Raw genomic sequence first — 20313 nt, forward strand, 5'->3', positions numbered from 1 at the left:
TGGGTAATCTTTCTTTCAGCTTAATATCTGTCTCCTCTGTCTGCTGTGAAAAACAAACCTTCCAGCTGAGAACTTCCCATACTGCTTATATTGCTTCAACTCTCCCAACCCATACTGCTCAACTTCCATACACGCGCAGACTCATTCTACTCCTACTTTGTGACTTCAGGTATGCTCCACTGATCTACCTAGCTTCTGATCATAACTGGGTTGTCTGCTCCTCCATTGTCTGTCAGTGACATGGTTAGGTCAACTGTTTCTTTGCTGCCTTTGCATCCCAACACAAATATAACACCAGCTCTTGTTCAGTTCAGAAGAAAGACTGATGATATGAATAGTTCATACACAAAGCATCATTTATCATCTGGATTGACAGTCTAAGACTTGAGGATCCTATGCTTAGAGCTACACAGGTACTGGTCAGTCTCTAGCTCTGTTTATAAAACATCTGTTATTGAAACACGCGCTCTGTTCTTCACATCAGCATGTTATGCCTGATTGGTGCAGAGATACAAAGAATGGCTAAGAATATCAGCAGTTGTGAGGTTAAAGTCTGCCTGGGCAGCTAGTAACAAAGCATTTCGTGATTTAGGCTGGTTGCTGCCACCATTAATCCCAGGTGAGCTATTCCCTTTGTTTCGGTCTGGTCCTCCGCACGAGTTCCTCCGAAATGTGCTCTATAAAGCCTCGATGGATTAAGTTGATTCTAACTATTTCCTTGGTTAGGAGCTGCTTCTGAACAGGACCAAATACAGTGCGGTACACGGATTCGACACAATGAAGCCAGTGAGCGTAACGGAAATCTGGCGCGCTCTCGGGGCAAAGGGTTTAGACCAGGAAAGCATCAGAGAGCTGTTAAGAGAAATCCTTCAATCGAATCCGGTTTACACTGGCCGGAAGGTAAACGCGGCTATAGCTGACGCAATTCGAGGTGACATTGAAACTTACATCGACCGCATGCCACAATGCATCAAGGCTAAGTATCATAACAATGGTCCCGAGACAGTTCAGAAGCTCTACGATCTTGCTCTCATCAGTGTTAAGATTGCCATGAAGAAAGACCGAAGGACACCCGCCCCAGGCAGGAGTCAAGCTCCCCAGAATCCAGGGCGTTCGTCAGAACCAGCGGTGATGCCAGCAGTGACGCCGGCATCTTCGCAAGTAACTCAACCACATATGCTCACTCAATTTCGTGACCATCAGGTCCTTATCAAGTTTGGACCCGGGCAGTCGCGGGTTCAGGGCTTTATACTCAGTCAGTTCCGCAAACCAGGCATCTTACAATCCGCCCCATACATCGAGCAGTTGGAGCTCGATTGGTCCATGTTTACAGATGCACTCGAAGAGTGTTGTGGGTGGAGACAGGACACCCACCATATCACATGCGACCTCAAGCTTGATGACCGTCATTATGAAAACACTATCTTTGGTAAGAAGACTTGGATTGGAGCTCTGGGTTTAATGCTGCCTGGCCCCATAATCTTCAACGTTAAGCGCAAGATTGGTAGGTGCCAGTCAACCCCCAGCGCTTTCCCTGGTACACAAACTAATGTTGAAAGCAGATATTTCTACACCCAACCCTGCGCAAAGCCCACAGAGAATTCCATTCCCACCTGCAAGCTCGCCGCCTCCCATCAGTGGCAGTAACCCTTCCCGGCGACCATGCAGCCCAGTCGAAGTGGCCATCACCAACATAAACCATGCCACGCGCGAACATGAGCAGGAGCAGCGGAAGCGGCAGGTTAAGACAGAGAAGTATTCAGGCCCTAAAATCAAAGCCCAAAGCAGAGCTAATTGTGGTCCAGTAACTCCGACAGCGACATTCCGACACGGAAACGTGCCAAACGTGTTGGGCGCAGATAATATCGGTAGACCAAACAACAACAGCCCGGCTGGTCACAACGCCCACCTCCCAACACTCACTGCAGCAGACCCCGCAAACCTTGAAATGGCTCACAGCATAGTTTAGCTTCGAGCTGCCGATGGTCGGTCAAAGCCACTTCTACTGATTATGTCTCGGGTGCGGTATGTCGGTGGTTCTAGCTGCTTTTCTACTCAAACTGCGTAAACAGTAATACTGTTAGTCGTTGTTTCCTATCGAAAATCTGATTTGAGCTGCTGCTTTGCGTGGTACTCCCTGCCTTTCTTTCAACCAGCTGGTATGAAGGACTCGTTCGAACCAGAGTAATGCAAGCCATCTTATCATTCGCTGTGTGGTGAATCGATAGGTGAGGTAGTGCGCCATCTTAATAGGGTTGTAGCCTGCAGCATCGTACTTTAGGAACAGACTAAATGTGGTGCGATGGCAGTTAACCCGACGACGAAGGCTATGATGACGAAAGAACTATAGACATACACGTTACGATGGGCAAGGAAGCCTTTAATCTGATGACGAAAATGGATCAGTCTAGAAGTCTCAGCATAATTAAATTCAAAGCGGGGTATATAGCCATGCAGGTGGACAGTCTCAACCGTCCCACTCTTACAACATGCCTCATCTAGAGGCATTCAGGATAGGGCCTTTCTATTCGTGCGTCAAGCCATCTAGGCCTTTTCCATGCGCTCCACCCTCTCGGAGCTCGTGTTATCGTCGCTGTTGCTTGCGATTTCCTTGTGAGCGTGGCTCAACACGCTCGCACGGCGCACGGCGTCGTCCTCCACATCATCTAGTGTGAGTAGAAGTTCGCCCTTCTTGCCATACATGTGTGGCTCCTCCCTAGCAACGCGAACCACAGAAAAGACGCTCTTGGTCTTTCGGAAAATACGATCCATCTCCTCCAGAGACCGTCTGGTAGTCTCAGGGTAGAAGAAGTAGACAACGGGAAAGATGGCCGCGTTGCTGTCATTGGTTAGCGTCTGTACCGGAAACAGAAAGGGAGCAAAGCTTACATGACGGCAAAGATAATGTAGGTCCGCCATTTGATGTTCTCGAATGCCACCGGAGTAATCATGACGACCATAAAATTGAAAATCCAGTTCGAGGACGTAGCCAAGGCATTGGCCGGGGCGCGAATCTTCAGAGGGACAATCTCGGCAGGGTACAGCCAGGTCATACCCAACCAACCAATGGCGAAGAAGGTGTTGAACACGAAGAGGAAGACGGCACAAGCGACTTTGGATGCGTCGGTGCCGAGGCTGGCAGTGACGGCCAGGATAACCATGGAGATCGACATACCGGCGGCACCAAACAACATCAGGGAACGACGACCAAATTGCTCGATAGTGAACACGGCAATCCAAGAAGCAATGAAGTACTCGGTTCCATTGCAAGCGGCAATCAGCCGGGACTTGATCATGGTCATGCCCAGCTGCTGCTCCAGCACAACAGGAATGTAATACGTGATCAGGTTGATACCGGAAATCTGCTGGAACATCTGGTTGACGTAGGCTAGCACGGTACGATGGAAGTGGCGATCCTCAGTCATGGTGAACATGTCCCGGAACGAACCCTTGCTCATTTCCAGGACAGTAGCCTTGATGGCGGTAAATTCGGTCTCGATAAAAGTTTCATCGGCCTCACTACCCAGCAAAGCGGTCAGAGTCCGCCTTGCTTCATCCTCGCGGCCCTTGAGAACAAGCCAGCGGGGGGATTCGGGAAGCCACATGACGAAAGCCACGATTATCGCTGCAAAGAAGATCTGGAAGGCCAAGGGGAAACGCCAGGCCACTTCGCTGGGGTCCGCAAAAAGCAGACCAAAATCGATCCAGTAGCTGATGGTAATGCCGCAAGTGATCATGGCACCCTCGATCATGACCATCTGACCGCGGCGGTTGGACTTACAGCATTCCGATTGCCATGTGGGCACTGTCGAGGTGTTCATACCATTACCTGTTTCCACCTGCATTAGCACATAGGTCCTCTGGAGTCGGTTATGATGCCTGTACTGGCCGGCGAACTCACCAAAACCAGTAACCAAACGACCGATGATCAACTGCGGAAGATGGTAGGATGTACACTGCAGGATCGCTCCAACCACCATGATCAGGGAACCGAGGAAGATTGTCTTGCGGCGGCCCAGCCAATTACCCACCCAGATGGTTGGAATCGATCCGGCGAAACATCCCAAGTTATAAGCAGCAACAACGATACCTGAGCGAGATGTAAGCGACAGCCCGAGAAGCACAGACCAGTCAAGATATGGAAAATTGATACCCACCTTGGCGCGTAGACTGCGCACTTCTTTCAGACGGGCTCAAACTCTCAAAATAAGGTCCGGTAAGGGCGATTGTCGGGAAGTACTTGATGAATGAATCCAAGGTTAAAAGACCACCAGTGACACCTTGATCGTAACTAGTCGAGGAAGAGTCAGATATCGCCAGCGGAAGGCGCAAATGCCAGAGAAGATGTGTCCATTCCAAACTTACCCGAACAGCAGAAAGTCCATACCGGCAATGATACCGATAGCCAGCTGGAGCTTGTGGCCTTGAAGGCCCAGATACCGTTCGGTTCCCATCTTGCGCAAAGCACCGTGTGCCTTGATACTTCAGTGAATGCTATACAAGATCCGGACGAAGAAATGGGACTGCTTGGTAGGCAAGGCTAGGACCCCGGAGCAGACAGACTCATATGACGGAAAGGGAAGCCCAGGACTGATCTGGAAAGAGGGACAAGAGAAAGAAGTATTCGGAGAAAAAGAGATCAGCGTCGCACGAGGGAAGACATGGGGTTTTTAAAAGGCAGGGATTATTAAATGGATGTTCAGGAAAGAGCCAATAATTATCATCATTACTACTAGGATCTTGGTAAAAAGTAAGAGCTCAAGGATCAAGCAGAGACAACCTAAGGCAGGTACTTTGCCCAAAGCAGCAATGAACGGGAAATGCATCCCAACTGGCGGCATGATTTGGTATCACAGACGAGCTCACGGGCAAATCAGCGAATACCATCGTCGAGGAGATCGGATGGGGACGGTTGGAAATGAACTCCACCATCTCCGGATCGAGCGAGGCAACGAATTTCCCCTGTCATCTCGTGAGTCGGGTAACGGCTTGTTCTTTGCATTGGGGTATGGGGGTTATGGGGGGCGTGGTGTATACAGGTTCCCCACTTTGACCCCGACCCTGAGGGGGGAGACCAGAAAACAACGATGGTGGTGTGGCTTGATTGATCGGCGGGGAATGGCCGGCGCGAAGTTTAGATTTAGCATGTAGAACTGTTGACTGAAAACATTATTATCATTTGATGTCTTCCCAGTCCCTAAGATGATTATGCCGTCATGGCGTGGGTTTGGTTCTCTTGGTTTAACCGCAGACGTCCATGCGCTAACCTGTTTTGGGCAACCCGAGGAATAGTGGTACAGAAGTAGTACTTCGAGTAGATACACGAGAGTGAGGAGACAATTCCTGCGGTCGGAAAATTTGCCGATTCTTCGGATCCTTTATGGTGTCCATCTTTGGTTCTACATAGAAGACCATGCTGGAGGATGGGAACAAATGTTTACTCAACGTGTAATTATCCCCCGCGACCCTGAAGCTCGTGATTGCTCGCGTGGTCCTTCGTGTGGTGTTAGGTGAATTCCAAGTATACTGCGTACCTGTGGGCCATGGCTGACTACCACACAATCAGACACAAGCGCGGTCAAGTGGGTTGATCTCACTTGGCATTTTATGACTTGATTATTCATGAATCTGGGGTTGTTGGAGTCTCGGAGACGACTGATCCGTAGTCCATAGACTGTCTACGTCTTCCGTAACGAAGAAGGTAACAGTATCCTTATTTGCCCGCATCAAGGCAGCGGAGTACGAGCTACATACATCGTGTTTCCCAAGATGCTGTCTCATGCAATGATGCAAGTTCATATCTAGTCGAGATAGTTGACTCAGTTGAGAGAAGCTCAGCCCGATCTCCTCCAAAGTCCAAGGCCGAAACACGGGCCAGAGAAACCCAGTCCGGGATGTCCAAGCGTTCTTCGCCGATAACAAGATCGGCCCACCCTCAAGGCCCGGGACAACCCCAGAAGCAAAAGAAAAGGACAAGCACGCATTCAAGGAAGACTATGCTGCAGAGCGAATAAGACCAATCAAACATACATAACTCTTAGTAGAGACGCGTGAGTGCTTATTTGTGAAATGTAGGTGAAGGATACTAATTACCTGGTTGGGTAGTTGGTTCCTAGTACTCCGTACCTTTGGTGCCTTTGGTCCACTTCCCCAGGTCTCGCGTCTCGTCTTGGACTTCCTCCTCATTAACTTTGACCATTTCAACTTGGACCAAGTACCAACCAAACGTAGAGAACACGAATAGTTGCCTACCCTCCATCAGAGCCCATCTCCATGAATTCTCGATGCTCAAAGCACAACTGAAATGGAACGTGCACAGCCGCTCCACCGTCTGCACCGCTCTGATTGACTCGTTTAGCCGTTACCGAGGACCTGTTGATGGTGGATGTCGCACCGTTACTGTGTCTGCCTGTGCTGGAGACCCGCCGGAACTGCCTATTCAGGCGATTCCGGGCCAGATCGTATCATACCATTTCGCTTCATTTCGCTTCGTCGTCGATAGTTTGAGTCTTGGACAAGTCCCATAAATCATAATAGGCAGTTTGGCTTTCTATTGCTCGTGTCCGAGTCCTGTCATGCTCGCCATTGACTGCGCTTACGTTCGCTGGAGCTCAACCTTTACGTAGCTTTCATCATAACGTCTGACTTTCGACCTAGTGCTTATAATCTTGACTTTCACCCATCCGTTGAATCGTCCGATCAAGATACCCAGGGCTTGAGCCGAACTTTCATGGCCATCATATGCAAATGGAAGTGGAAGTGGCCTAATCTGAGCCTGGCGATATTCCAGAAACGCGGCGGTGTGTGGCGGTTGGTTTCTCAGCCCTAATGACGCCAGTGGCTCAACCTCAAGTGTCTTATACTCTATGGAACCTCTCCATTAATTTACAAACCTACACCATCGGTGCTTAAGCTCCCGTATTCGATCCGTGATACGGTGACGCCACACGCCCAGCCGGAAATCCTCCATGGCCCTAATCTCATTCGATTTTGGCTACCGCGTATGTATATGTTCCATATTTAGATGGAGGCACATTTCTCCCGAAATGCAGCCTCGAAAGTCAAATAGATCGGGCGGTTGATCAATGTAGACATCAAACGAGAAACAACTCCTCCCCATTCGCTCCACTGCATTCAAACTCCAAAGCGCCGCTACGATTCAGGAACGGTACCGGTTCATCAATGGTGGGCTTTCGTAAGACGTGTTAGGACACCTCAAGGGTTTCGGTTGCATCTACACTACTGGAGCAGTCCAAGGCCGATAATGCAGGTGTGAGCTCTACCTAGGACTACAAGGCCGGCTACAGGGAGTCGGGCCAGATCATCTACATGCTACACCGGAGGTCATTCTTATCATGTCGTAAATTCATCATATCCGAGTTCACAAACAGAAAGGCTGCCTTCTGTCAACAGTCAATGCGAGCCCTCTGCCCGATTGTACCCAGATGTCTTCCTTCAGATCTGGTTTAGAAGTTATCCGGGCCCGCCCGGTTGAGCTTGAATAGCCAGCGACGGCAACAAAGGCACAAGGCTAGCGAATATGGAGTACACTGGCAGTAGCATCAAGATTAGACCGGAAATGGTCAAAGCGGTCGAGCAGACAACATCCAAGGACGATCACGACGCTTGCGCATGACATCGGATTCAGACATCGTCAATCTTCAACCGGACGGCAGACACCACCAGGCACAGCGTTCTCCACCATGCACCCTGATATCTACCATCCACCACCACCGCCCGACCAACCGCCCGCTTCGGCGTCTCCGGCAGTGTTTTCATTGCTGACGGGGGCAGCGGTATTCCAATCATCGCCCGCGGCATTGTCTTGCATGTCGTTGTTGCCCTGACCCGAACTTTCACTGGCAGCCTGGGGGCAGCGCTTGATGGTGTGGCCCACTGTTACATGGGTTAACATATAATCAGTACGTCTGGCATCCCTTGACAGAACACTCACTTTCACCACAGTTGTTGCACTTGACTTTGGACCAGTCCTTCTTCTGAGGACAGTCACGGCTAAAGTGTCCAACTAGAATATCATCCGTTAGACTCTAGGTACCAAAACCAGCCGATCATCTCCGAAAATGGTGTCTACCTTCGTCACAATTACGGCACGTCACGGTTGACACATCGCGAGGTTTGTCACAATCTCTTGCCATGTGGTCCTCGGATCTGCTGCAGTTAGAATATCGACGGCGACAACGGCTCCTTTCTCCAAGACTTACCCGCAGTTGCGGCAGGTTCTAGGGGCAGGTGCCTGAGGACAATCTTTTGCAAAGTGGCCCACTGCAGTTCATCAGTATATGCATGTGTGGTGGCCAGCGGCATCCAAACATAGCACTTACTCTCATTGCAGCGCTTGCATTCGACACCCTCAGCAGAGCGGGGATTGGGACAGTCGGCTGCCTTATGCTCCGGGGATCTGTTCAACGTAAGCCTCAGAAGATGAAGAGAGGAAGAACGACATACCCGCAGTTACGACAGGCAAACCTGTCGACGCGAGGCTCAGTGCAGTCGCGAGCACGATGTCCACTGGCGTTACAGTTGACACATTTGACTTCAACGCGCTCAACCAGAGCACGCTCTTCCTTGCAACCACGAGCAGTGTGACCCATTTCTGCCGTTTTTTTTTTTTTTTTTTTTAGCATTATTCCTCCCCAAGAGCAGGGACATTCAAGCAGAGAAAGCTCCTACTTACCACCACAGTTATTGCACTTGGGAATTTGCCTATCGTAAGGGAAGCCAGCGTCTTCAAGGCGCTCAAGGTTCTCGTCGGGGTCGGCGGGCCAGCGTTCCTTGAGGTTCGCGCGCTGCGGCTTAGGGCTGAAGTAGAACGAAACGACATGCTTGCAGTTCAACTTGCCCTGGAGGTTGATCAAGCTGATGCTGTCCCCGACTGGTTTCTCCTGCAGTGATAGACACCATCAGTATCTCTCAAGGAACATACAACGTCAAGGTCTTCCGAACAAACCATGGCAATAAGGTAAATGTTGAAATTCTCCTCGCGCATTTTCTTCTCAATATCCACAAAAGTGGCCAGAGGAACCGCCTTGGAATAGACCTTGAGGCTCTAAAGGGTTGTCAGCCACCAACCGTTGTGTTCCAGGTGTACATATCAACAATACGAATAAGTCGATGAAATTGACCTACCTCACGGAACTCCTCTAGGTCTCTCTCGTCACTAGCCTTTTTGAGGGCAGCCCAGGCCTCCTCGGGAAGCTTGTCAGCGATATCGTTCAGATCGAATTTGCGATTCTCGGTGCACTCGATAGTCTTGTGACCTGGCGCATGCTTTTGTCAGCTACCTTTATCTATATGCGCAAGACTATGCACATACCTTCGGACTGGCAGTTCTTGCACACGTCAGGAGGTCTATCAGGACACTCTGCAGCCGGGTGCCCCTCCTTGTTGCAGATACGGCAAGGACCCTTGAACACACGCGGCTTGGTGCACTCTGCCTTGGAATGACTATACAGCATAAGCATTGACAAACATTGACTTGTAGCTTAGAACCACTTACCCCTCCTCGCCGCAATTGAAGCAAGCCATACCCTTACGAGGTTCGGGACATTCACGCGCAAAGTGACCATCACCTCCACAACTGGGCCTTGTCAGCAGCAGAAACTTTGTAGAACTTCCCAGGGGAGAAAGACACATACTTGCGACACTTGCTGTCATTGCCCTCTTCGCCAGCGCCTGAGGTAGGCTCGAACTGACCACCAGAGTGGTCACCGCCCCATTTGCTCTCGCCGAAGTCTCCAGCAGGGGTGGAGCTGATTGGGTTGACATTCTCGTCAGCGAAACCTGCTAAGTGAAAATGAGTATACACGTTTTCGCAGATGTTATCCTTGCCGGTACCGGCACGAGATGATGGGGCTCCCCGCAACAGAGCAGGACTGCCAACACCTCTGCCACTGCTGGAAAGGAAGTATGAAGGCGTACGTACCAGCACCGTTGTTGTCATTCCAGCTGCTTGCTTCACCGGTATTCCAGGCATCTGCCTCGCCGGAGTTCCAGCCAGACATCTTGACTGTTGGCTCACGTTCGAAACTAAAGAAGATGCAAGTTAGACGACGGTGTTGTCAAGGTTCGCTTCGCAACATATGCTTTTGTGAGAATAACAAACAGATGTCTCTCTTGAGAAAGAAGTGGAAAAAGCAAATGCCGTGACCGGAAACTTTTTAGAAATACACAGATCGTGTTCAAGAGGTGAAAGATGGAAAAGTTGTCCTGGCAGACTTGGATTGATCAAAGCATAGTGAAAAGACTTACCCCTACACGAGACTTCCTAGAGGAATCAGGAAACAAAAAGGGAACAGATTTAGGAAGTTTGCAAATATCTGGAAGAGGAAACGAATGGGGTATGGGTGAAGAGTAGAGAAAGTGAGGGAGGAAGAAGAGTGGGTGAGCTCGAGGAGCAACAAACAAACGACGACAACACCTCAACCTTTGTTTGTTTCCTGAGAAAAATCTTGCACGGACTGCCAATATTCACAAGAGAAGCGTTGACTCCCCGTCATCAAACTGTTGCCTGCGTGTGTCCTCAGGCCAACAACCGAGCTATATGGATTCTGTGCAAAGGCCGATGAATTTCGATGAATCTGCAGTCTGGTTTATATAGTTTGAATATCCGATTGTCATGGTTTTCATTATATCATGTAGGCAGTCGCGAGTATCCTCATGCTGTATGGCTTCATTTCCTCCGTCTATCTATATTTGTCGAATAGCGATTATATTGCACCACCTACTGATAGGCTTAAGGTACACTTCATACTATGCTAGTCCGGTATCGCGACTTAGGCAATCCTACAGTTCTACCTTGAGACAAGAATCATTTGAGAAGTCATAAAATCATCATATTAAGAACCCTAGTTACAGAGATAACTAGGCAGGTTCTCCCGAGTAATGGTAGCAACAACACCAAGATAGCGATAAGTAAAAGTACACAAAGGTCATCAGCTCCTGCTCCAGAATCATTATGCCGGCAACCATATCACTTTCTCACAACCCTATGCAATGACCAAGCTAATGATCAAGTTGGATTGTAAGTAAGTGCACCTGGTCTGGCGTCACTATCAGGCTTGATCATTGCCAGCCGCGAATGCTTCTGCCAAAACCTTGCATCTCTGCTTGATTTTTTTATTCTGTTCGGTTAGAGCGTTGAGGCGGGTGATATGCTCAAGGCAGTGCTCGCATTTGGTATTGGTGGCTCCATTGGCGGAATCGGGAGCACCCTGGTTCTTCTTCTCACTCATCTCCTTCAGTTCATCCTCGAGCTTCTTGACCTGATCGGTTTGTTTCTTGAGGTCGCTTTCGAGGTTTCTGTTATTGACCTTGAGCCCTTCAATCTCTTGTTTCCATTCGGCTTCCTTCTCCTTCAACTCCAGTAACTCCTTCATAAGGAAATCATTGTTCTCTTCCAACTGCGCGTTACGGGCACGCTCTATCGGGAGATCTGTCATGGCCGTAGCTGCCTGGAAAAGCAGGTGCGCTCCGTGCTGCATGGGTGGGTATCCATTGTTTCCAGCTTCCATGGGAACAGTGGTAGCAGAGGGAGGAGGAGAGGGAGGACGAGGAGCCATTTCCTGTTCAGGCTTTGATGGCGAATGTTTGTTGGCAGTAGGTTGTTGATTCTGTGCAGAATGACGATTGGTTGCAGGAGGTAAGCTTGGACGAGTTCTCTGCACCAGTGACGCGATTCCAGAGGTTGCTTTAGATTTGTTCGTTTCTGCGGCTTTCTCGGGAGAGTGAGAACCTGAAAGTGTTGGCTGAGACGAGGCAGATGCAGGTTTAGTAGTTTTGGTAGTTTTGGTAGATTTTTTCGCGTCCTGCAGTGTGCAAGGGTCAGGGCTAGCGGGTGTTGTGCTGAATGAACCGCGTGCACCAGGTCGACCAGTGAATTGCAGCTTTGTAATCTTGGATGGGCGCTTGAGGCCAGAAGCCGAGCGCACGACAATATCATTCAGCTGCTTGCGAGGCGTATTACGAAGCTGACGAGCAGTAGGTGAACGGCCAATGTCACCTCCAGGGTCAATGTCGCCCCCGTCTGAGTCAGTACCCTCGCTAGGATCGAAATCTGGGTCATCATCAGTGTTCGCTGCGGCGTCACCGGTCTTGGGTTGCTTTCTGGGGAGCGTCTCGTCGTCTCCTTCGAGGTCCATCAGACGTTTGTTTTTATTACTGAGCTGAGTAGTGTTGGTCACTTTATTCTGATTGTTCGCCTGATCAACACGAGGATATTAGCATGCACTGTGACTATTGCAGACAATATTACAATTGAGATGACATACCATTTCCTCAGTCGCTTTATTACCATTGTTCGCCTGATCAGTATGAGGTATGTTAGCATCAAACTCTGACTATTACACAAGATATTCCACGAGATAACACACCTTTTTCTGAGCGTCCTTCTCACGTTGAATTTTCAGGTCCTATAAGCATTAGCAATGCACATATTTCTTTATATCATCCCATCTCACAGAGTACTGCTTGCAGAGAGCATTCCCACTGCGGCCTGGAAAAGCCTATAGAAGAGATCAGCTATGATTCTTCAGATATATGAACTATAGTCATATTACCTGCTTGATTTGATCCCAAAGCAAGTCAGGATGACTATCCCGGTAATTGAGAAGCCGAAGTTTCTCTGACTCTGACCAGCGAGTTCTAGAGACTTTCGTGATTCTCCGCATGGAGAAAGACGAGGGCCTTGAGGAAACAAACAAAAAAAGAGCAAAAAGACACAGTCTGAGAAAGGATGTTTACCCAAGCTTTTATAACTGAGTTTGTTCGGGCTGTGGAAGATATTTTCAGCACTGGCTGCGTTTGCCTGGGCTCAGACTCTCAGACTCTCCGGACAAAGACAAAAATGACCACGATAATCAGCTAGCGAGTCGATGTATCTTCTCTGGCAAAGTGCTGGCAACCAACAGAAACCAATTAGGATGATGAAGGACTGGAAAGGCTGAAACCCGAGGAAACGATCGATGCCTGAACTGGTTGAGATCGTGCGAAAAAGTCCTGCTACGCCGAGACTCTGTGAAAAATCCCCTCTACACCGAGACGTTGAGTGCATCTAGCAGACGGTGAAGTATCACCTTAGGGGAACAGAAAGAGCAGATTAGCTCTCTTCTATGCTTACAAGGTGTAATGCATCATTGACTTCAAGTCACTGACTATAAGCAACCCTATATTACAATAGGGGAGTGTCTACCTGAGCTGGTATTGCTCCTCAGGACAATATGCATTGATGAGAACCATTAGAGAGAGACAGTGATACATCACTGAAAAAGGAGGTATGTGAAAATCAAACACAGAATTCCTATTCACAGACTGCCTCTACTTACCAAACGATATCAGGATAATTAGTTATATCAAGGCAGAACCAACAGCCATTGACGCCAAAATAAAAGGGGCAAAAAAGCAGCCGTTTACGCATCCCATCGTCTCGTTTGAGCTAGCTGCATACCCCAGGGAGTTTGTGTATGTGACACGAGGGCGTTGAAAGACCTCCTATCGAAATTGTGGCACAGTCAACCTGCATTAAAGGTGAAATCGTCTGATACTCTTTCGATTTCCGCCTTGCCGTTTGACATGGATTCTTCCAAGGCAGACATTAGTGTCAATGGCGCTTGGCTAGAATATGGCAAAACGCGATTTTCTCGGGATTTTTGGATTATTACTACGACTGTGATGGAGACTTTAAGATATAATCTGAGAGTCCTGTCTTGGGTTTGATAAGACAGTGTGAGATCACACACCTCTAGTATATCAAATCTGTGTAATCCAACAACTAGGCCTGAGGTATGTAAAGTTAGGTTCCTGTCTAAGACTTAAAAGTCCCTGGACGGGAATCTGAGTAGCATTATCTTGGGTCATAGACTCTCTTAAAAATATTCCTGCTGCCCTAAAACTGACACACATGTGTAATCTCTATGTCAGGAGGCATAATACAGTCTGAAAATTGTCACTTTATCTCAGCTGTAGGTAGTAAAATTCCCAGTAATAACAAAAGTACCTTGTGCTGACGAAACCAGCTTAGTATCTGTGTTAGACAGATCCATCGACATACTTGGTCATCAACCATATTATACCCCCAGTAATAATCATTCGATCCCTCTTGACCGAGTATCACCTATATTCATAGTATAAAGTTGTGAATAGTCATACAACGCTCCAGCTATCTGTCTCTTCCCTAAAAATGACATAAAAGTAAGGAGAACATCGGACCACTGTCCCCGGAAGGAAATGACAAAATCATACATGGCATAGATTCGACCACAGTTTACTTGAAAAGTCTGCCCAGCAGACCCCCAGCAAGGTTATTCACAATGTTGCCCCCAAACGCCCGGTTAGCGTACGTAGAAGCCTGGCTAAAGCGATCGCAGCGAGAGAATGCAACCGTATTGGTGATGGTCAGCACCAGCGCAATGGCTGAGACTGTATTAGCCTTTGACTCCGTTACAACTGCTGATATCAGAATAGGACAACTCACCCACTAGACTCAACCAAATAACACTGCTCAGTCTCACGATCGCCAAAACGGCGAGTCCGATCCACAGCGCAGGTGTCACGTACAGACTGAGCCAGAAGAACCTCTTATCTGTGGCCGAGATGCTGCGCGTGGTAGGGTCGGAGGATTCGAAGACCCAGTGGGAATCGCCGGTAGCGGTGTTGACTTCGTTCCACCAGCGTAGGCCGACTAATCGACGACCGGCGATGTTTTTCAAATAGTAAAAGTCCGCGGAGAGGAGGAGGAGAGTTAGGATGAAGACAAGGACGCTGTGAATTGTGTTAGCGGAAGAGAAGCTATGAGACGGAGTGACCAGTGAACTCCAAAGTACCTGGGAAACTTACAAATTCTTGATAAATAGAACACCAAATAGATACATCAACAGCGCACTGGTGCGGAACCCCAGGAAGAACAGAAGAGTGATCGGATGGGCGCTGAGACGCCAGTTCAGTTCACCCTGCTGCGCCTGGAGAGGTTGGTCCATGATGCCGTACGAAGAGTCTTCAACCTCTTGCTAAACAGAAAAATAGCAATCGCTATAAAGCTCTTACGTTTTAAACGGAGATCAGCAATCCGCGTGATGTGTATACATGATGCTGCGTGTCTCTTGCGTACGTATGCAAGGCGGTAAATGAGGGCAGAATATGCTCCACAGCGGAAAAGCAAAACAAACTCTCTGCATGGGGAAAAGGAAGTTGTGGAATTACGGAGCAAGATCGTTTTGCCATTAGAGCCTGGCTTGCATGTTTAGATGGATATAATTGGACATTGGATGGCCAACGGATAAGGCAAGAACATAATTGCCAGCAGAATTTATGGCAAATGACGTCGATTAAAGGGCCCGGCTAAGCTCTCAGGTCCCAATCTAAGAAGCCTACATAGTATGCTTAAGACCGGACCTAGACTATATCTTATCTCAGACCGAGGACATAGCACAGCAATATCCTTTTCATCCTGGCATGCTCTTCAACTGGCAATAAGTGCTTCGAAGACACTGAATTACTCCGCGCATATCGTCTTGATTTAAATCATATATATATTCCTTCAGACAGCAATGGCGTCGAGGAATACCCTCCGTCGCGCCCTTCTATACAGTATGTTAATCGTTAATCCACAGAACAAGCTCTCCCCGCAGACAACCATCCCCCTCTTGGCGCATACAAAACAACCTCGATCCTGAGTAATAGTCCTGGCTGACGCCTAACTGATAGTTCCCGGATCTTCCCAGCGTTTTATTGACAAATCCCGCTCATTGACGGCGGATTGCGTCGCCTACGACCTGGAAGACAGCGTGACTCCGCACAAGAAAGCGGAAGCTCGCTCGCTGGTGCGGAGAGCGCTTGACCAGCCCGCTCCCTCGGGTATCCGCGAACGCACTGTTCGCATCAACTCAGTAGATAGCGGTCTCGCATTGGCAGATCTGACCGAAGTCGTATGTGGAGTCTCAAATCCTCCAAAGTCAACAATCCAGCTAACGAAAAGAACAGCTCCAATCCCCCAACCTGAGCACCATCGTCATCCCCAAGGTAAATTCCGCCTCGGATCTCACCTTTGTCACGGATGTCATCTCCCACACGCTCTCGCAACAGCCACACTCGCAAGATGCAGCCTCACGGCCCCCTATCTCACTTCTGGCTCTGGTTGAGTCGGCTAAATCCCTGACGAATCTGACCCAGATCTGCGCCGCGACTCCCCTTCTCCAAGGTCTGATTTTCGCGGCGGAGGATTTCGCCCTCGACCTCAGTCTTACCCGCACTCCATCTCTAACAGAATTCTTGTTCGCTCGGTCCGCCATCGTGACTGCAGCTCGCGCTGCGAATCTGCCGTCTACAATTGATCTGGTCTGTACAGCCTACAAGTCTACCAAGGGTGATGGGTCTCCACCGGCGGTTTTGGAGGAAGAATGTCGCGGAGGAAAGCAAATGGGATTCAACGGGAAGCAGTGTATTCATCCTTCGCAGGTAGAGACGGTACAGCGTATTTTTGGTCCGGAACCAGCCGAGGTCCAATGGGCTGTGCGAGTGACGATTGCGGATGAGAAAGCAGCCAAGGCAGGCCGCGGCGCCTGGACTCTGGATGGAAAGATGATCGACATCCCTGTCGCGGAGAAAGCACGCGCGATTGTGAAGAAGGCGGAGGCTTGCGGATTTGATGTAGAGGAATTGCAAGATAAGTGGCGGCATCAAGAGCCCGAATGAAAAAATGTTGCCTGCCGCACCTCTGTCCTTGCCGTCACATGCAGGTTCTCAGCGGCTTTACTAGGAAGGTTAATGACTCATCTCGAATAGCTGATGACAATATAACGTTAGGAGTGTTTGTTAAATGTATCTAACTCGTATATACGTCGTAATTGAAGAAGTACCATCGCGATCGAGGCGCGATTAGGCCTGTCCATAGAGCAAGCAACAGCAACGAACTAATCTCATAATCGTCGTCTGCGTGCGGCGAGAATATGGTGGCATACTTTGCTCTCCCGATGATGGTGAGAAGAAACGTTCAGTCAAGGTTTTGGGATTGAGAGGTCCTTCGAGTCATCTCCTGAGCGCAATAACGGACAACAGCGCACGTTGTCCTTCAAAAGAGAACGACACGCGATTATGGACTCTTCGACTCCAAATCTTCGCGCTTTAACAATTGAATCTTGCCCATTGTCATTACAGGTTGATTACCATTGCTGTCACCGCCATTCTCATTCTCACCCTCTTCCAGACTTTTCGCGAGAGTCTTGTCATAGCTGGTGGGATCGATTCCCAGGATGCCACCTACATATCCCCCCCTCTCCCCGGGCACGCTAAACTCACGGAAGAGGTACTTCCACTCGTTGAGCCAAGCCTTGACAGCCTTTCCGATCTTGTCTTTGCCATTCTTCGAGTGATGACCCGTGCCTGTGATGGCGTAGATCACGCGGCGTCCCTCACGAGCATGTTTTAGAAGGATCTTCTCTAAATATTCAATTGCCTCTTCAGGGTGCAGGCCGTGAAGGTCGACGTAAAGTTCTTCGGACGACTCATCCAAACCGGCAGTAAGGAGGTGCTTGTTCCGCTCTTCATACAATTGCCGTGCCGCTTCGCGATGGCACTTACGCATCGCTTCATTTTCTGCCTGGCCTCGAAGAGACAAAGCTTTTGCGGCTCTAGCGTCGTTCCGGTTCCAGGCCTGAGCAGCGCTAAGAGACATGTTAGTCTGCGCAATTTATCACGGTTACCTCATCCCCTTACCTTTGAAGAAATTTGTTTCTCACTGTACCATGGCGAATAGCCTCCGTACGGTATTTGATATACTGCTGGTTGGCTCGAGAGCCAGTCTCAAGCCAAGGAATATTCTGCGGAGCTGGGATAGACTGCGCAGCAGCACTGTTTTCGCGGCTTTTGGTCCCATCTCTGCTATTTTTGGACGGGGGTTTGCCTTTGCCAGGCGCAGGGGACGGAGACATACGGACAACATCCGCCAAAGATGTAGGCAGATTCTCTTTGAGGGAACCAGTTTCTCGGTTATTGCGTTTTCCGTGCTTCTTACTAGCATTCTTTGCGCTCACTGCAGCAAGCGTGGGGAATGCATCTGGATCATCTACGGAAAGCGCTGTAGGGTTCAATTCACGATGTTGGTGACGGCTCGTTGGGCGAGAATGCGGACGAGACCCGTGGCCGTTGCGTTTCCCTGGGGCAAGCTGCATTGTTTGTGGAGATTTGTTTCCCGCAAGACCTGATAGATGAGGATACTTGCCAATGTAGTGATTCGTCCATTGCTCCCCAGCTCCTCCTGCAGACTGTAACGGAGGGAAAGCTTCTGAGGTGTTCTCTACGTTAAATGTCGGACCGCCCTGTTGGCTGCCATCTCCCACACTGAGGTTCGCAATTAGTGCTGAAGGGTCGTGGGAGAAAGGACATCCATCGCCCGCAAGGCAATTGCCCATGATCCAGTACCTTTTGAAGCACGTATCAGTGTGAAGCCCATACACCATATACGTTTCATTTACTTACTTGCAGACATGATTGGTAAGATCGTGGCTGAACCGACAGTCTGCACGAAGGCATTGCCCAGTAGACAGCCAATACTTACAGACAACAGGACTTCGATTGTGGTTCGGGGACGTGCTTAATCTCGGTTGCTCCATGGTCATAGATTTGCCGACGACAACACGACCATCATCCGACTGACTGAAGCTGCCTCCACCGTGATCCTGTGAGAGGGACGCAATAGTCGCGCCGAGATCATAACCATTTGCCTCCAGCGCAGCCTCAATCTCTTCATTGGATCTTTTATCTCCAAGCACAGTGCGCAAGATATCGTGGGGGCTCATATCGGGAACAAATTCCGGGGCAGTGGCGCTGAGGGCACCCGAGGCGCTCATTGTCCCCACAGACGAGGTGGTGCTCTGCGCATCGTCTGCAACCAGCCAATCCACATTGCTATCATTGCCAAAGTCACTGTAAAAGTCCGATACTTGACTCTGATCCGAGAATTCGTAAGCATTAAGGTTCGGCGAATGGGGGATAGGTTGCGCAAGGGCTAATCTTGGGGATGGTCGCGGGGAGGTGAATGGTGATACGGTCGATGAAAGAGGTGCGCGAGAAAAGCCTCGTGAGCCTTGGAACCAGGATGAGCCGCCAGGGCTTGTGCCTAGATTGGAGGGAGGAGACAAAGGTGTAGAGGAGCGTGCCATCTGCCATGGCGCTGGTGACGTCCGGCGGATCACCGTATGACGAGGAGGGGGAGGGGAAGAGTCGGGCAATGTGCGATTTCGATGCCGCCAAAGGACATCGAGCACCGCATTCTCCAGCGATGCTCCAGACAAGGAGGTGTTTTCCCGCAGGAAACTCTCAACTTTCTCTGCCTGTTCTTCTTCATCAAGAGCTTTGTCCTGAAGGATCTGTAGACAACTGTCAAGAAGGTCGTCAGAAATCATCCTGAGTAGATGCTTCGATGAAGCGATAGACGACTGGGTGAGAGCGAAAGAAGCGGAGCGAGGTAAGGCGGCACAGTAATATGAAGATGAGGGGTAAATGTCGTCAAATTCTCGGACGGCGATGAGGGCGTATTCGAAACTTGAGATTGAGAACCTTTTCAGAGATGAGAATCCATTGTTCTCCAAAGACAGAAAAGCGATGCGAATCACAATCGGTTGGTGGTGGTGTCAGCTAACGGAGGGGCGTAGGCATGCGAAAGGGGGACAGATTGCGGAACTGTGAGGATGTAAGATCACATCGCATCTGTCAAAGGAAAGAACTCATCAAAGACGATGAACGAGAGAGGCAACAGAATTCAACTAAACAGTATAAATGAGAGATCAACGCTTGCACAACAGAAGGAAGATATAAACAAGGATGAGAACAGAAAAGAGGAGGATGGACGAGAGATCGGGAATCGTGGTCAACGGAGCTTAAGCTACTGGATGGGAGGACGGGACTCAGGCAGGGAATTGACAGCCATAACACTGAGGCGCTCAAGCTACTGGCTTCCAACAAGGGATCTACTCTGCTACGTATCTGCTCCTACTAGGACGAAGAGGTCACCCTTTCTTGTGTTGGAGAAAAGCATGATTTTCTCTTTTTCTTTCCAGATCTTTGACAAGATCAGGCCCAAAATGTTCGAGACACTATCTTCCACAATTGTTTAATGTTGTTCTCAACCACGAAATGAGGTTCACGGATGTGGGGGAAGATCTGGAACCTCAGGCCTAAAGGCACCAAATTCCTTGGCTCGAGATAACAAAAGGATCGTCAATCAGCGGAGGAGATGCAATACTTACGACATCTTGATATCCATTATTCTTCTTTCCGGGGCGCTCGCAGCTGATGTACATCATT

The 20313-nt window shown here is 49.3% G+C and overlaps 7 protein-coding genes across 7 annotated transcripts; 2 read left to right on the plus strand and 5 right to left on the minus strand.

Moving 5' to 3' along the window:
* Positions 1 to 777: 777 nt before the first annotated feature.
* Aud_007058 (uncharacterized protein) lies at positions 778 to 1969 on the plus strand (the record flags this gene model as incomplete). Its single annotated transcript, XM_043291951.1, has 2 exons — positions 778 to 1504; positions 1563 to 1969. 2 exons carry the CDS (start codon positions 778 to 780, stop codon positions 1967 to 1969), a joined length of 1134 nt encoding a protein of 377 aa, XP_043147886.1.
* A 575-nt stretch (positions 1970 to 2544) lies between these two features.
* On the minus strand, positions 2545 to 4454 carry Aud_007059 (sugar porter family MFS transporter; the record flags this gene model as incomplete). The annotated part of the gene is made up of 5 exons (XM_043291952.1): positions 2545 to 2839; positions 2890 to 3829; positions 3902 to 4090; positions 4158 to 4291; positions 4366 to 4454. The coding sequence occupies 5 exons, from the start codon at positions 4452 to 4454 to the stop codon at positions 2545 to 2547; spliced, it is 1647 nt and encodes a 548-aa protein (XP_043147887.1).
* Positions 4455 to 7717: 3263 nt separating this feature from the next.
* Aud_007060 (putative zinc knuckle transcription factor (CnjB)) lies at positions 7718 to 10022 on the minus strand (the record flags this gene model as incomplete). Its single annotated transcript, XM_043291953.1, has 13 exons — positions 7718 to 7896; positions 7955 to 8026; positions 8093 to 8169; positions 8223 to 8283; positions 8343 to 8419; positions 8467 to 8614; positions 8696 to 8903; positions 8969 to 9067; positions 9148 to 9278; positions 9335 to 9465; positions 9518 to 9598; positions 9657 to 9801; positions 9944 to 10022. 13 exons carry the CDS (start codon positions 10020 to 10022, stop codon positions 7718 to 7720), a joined length of 1488 nt encoding a protein of 495 aa, XP_043147888.1.
* A 1050-nt stretch (positions 10023 to 11072) lies between these two features.
* Aud_007061 (uncharacterized protein) lies at positions 11073 to 12686 on the minus strand (the record flags this gene model as incomplete). The annotated part of the gene is made up of 5 exons (XM_043291954.1): positions 11073 to 12218; positions 12288 to 12320; positions 12390 to 12428; positions 12477 to 12521; positions 12576 to 12686. 5 exons carry the CDS (start codon positions 12684 to 12686, stop codon positions 11073 to 11075), a joined length of 1374 nt encoding a protein of 457 aa, XP_043147889.1.
* Positions 12687 to 14278: 1592 nt separating this feature from the next.
* On the minus strand, positions 14279 to 14990 carry Aud_007062 (DUF846 domain-containing protein; the record flags this gene model as incomplete). Its single annotated transcript, XM_043291955.1, has 3 exons — positions 14279 to 14427; positions 14489 to 14775; positions 14851 to 14990. 3 exons carry the CDS (start codon positions 14988 to 14990, stop codon positions 14279 to 14281), a joined length of 576 nt encoding a protein of 191 aa, XP_043147890.1.
* Positions 14991 to 15560: 570 nt separating this feature from the next.
* Positions 15561 to 16704, plus strand: Aud_007063 (HpcH/HpaI aldolase/citrate lyase family protein; the record flags this gene model as incomplete). Its single annotated transcript, XM_043291956.1, has 3 exons — positions 15561 to 15600; positions 15718 to 15938; positions 15994 to 16704. The coding sequence occupies 3 exons, from the start codon at positions 15561 to 15563 to the stop codon at positions 16702 to 16704; spliced, it is 972 nt and encodes a 323-aa protein (XP_043147891.1).
* A 397-nt stretch (positions 16705 to 17101) lies between these two features.
* Aud_007064 (CCCH zinc finger and SMR domain protein) lies at positions 17102 to 19412 on the minus strand (the record flags this gene model as incomplete). The annotated part of the gene is made up of 3 exons (XM_043291957.1): positions 17102 to 17672; positions 17725 to 18429; positions 18487 to 19412. The coding sequence occupies 3 exons, from the start codon at positions 19410 to 19412 to the stop codon at positions 17102 to 17104; spliced, it is 2202 nt and encodes a 733-aa protein (XP_043147892.1).
* Between the last annotated feature and the right edge of the window lie 901 nt (positions 19413 to 20313).

This window comes from Aspergillus udagawae, assembly GCF_001078395.1.
Source record: "Aspergillus udagawae IFM 46973 DNA, scaffold_5, whole genome shotgun sequence".
Taxonomy (NCBI): Eukaryota; Fungi; Ascomycota; class Eurotiomycetes; order Eurotiales; family Aspergillaceae; genus Aspergillus; species Aspergillus udagawae.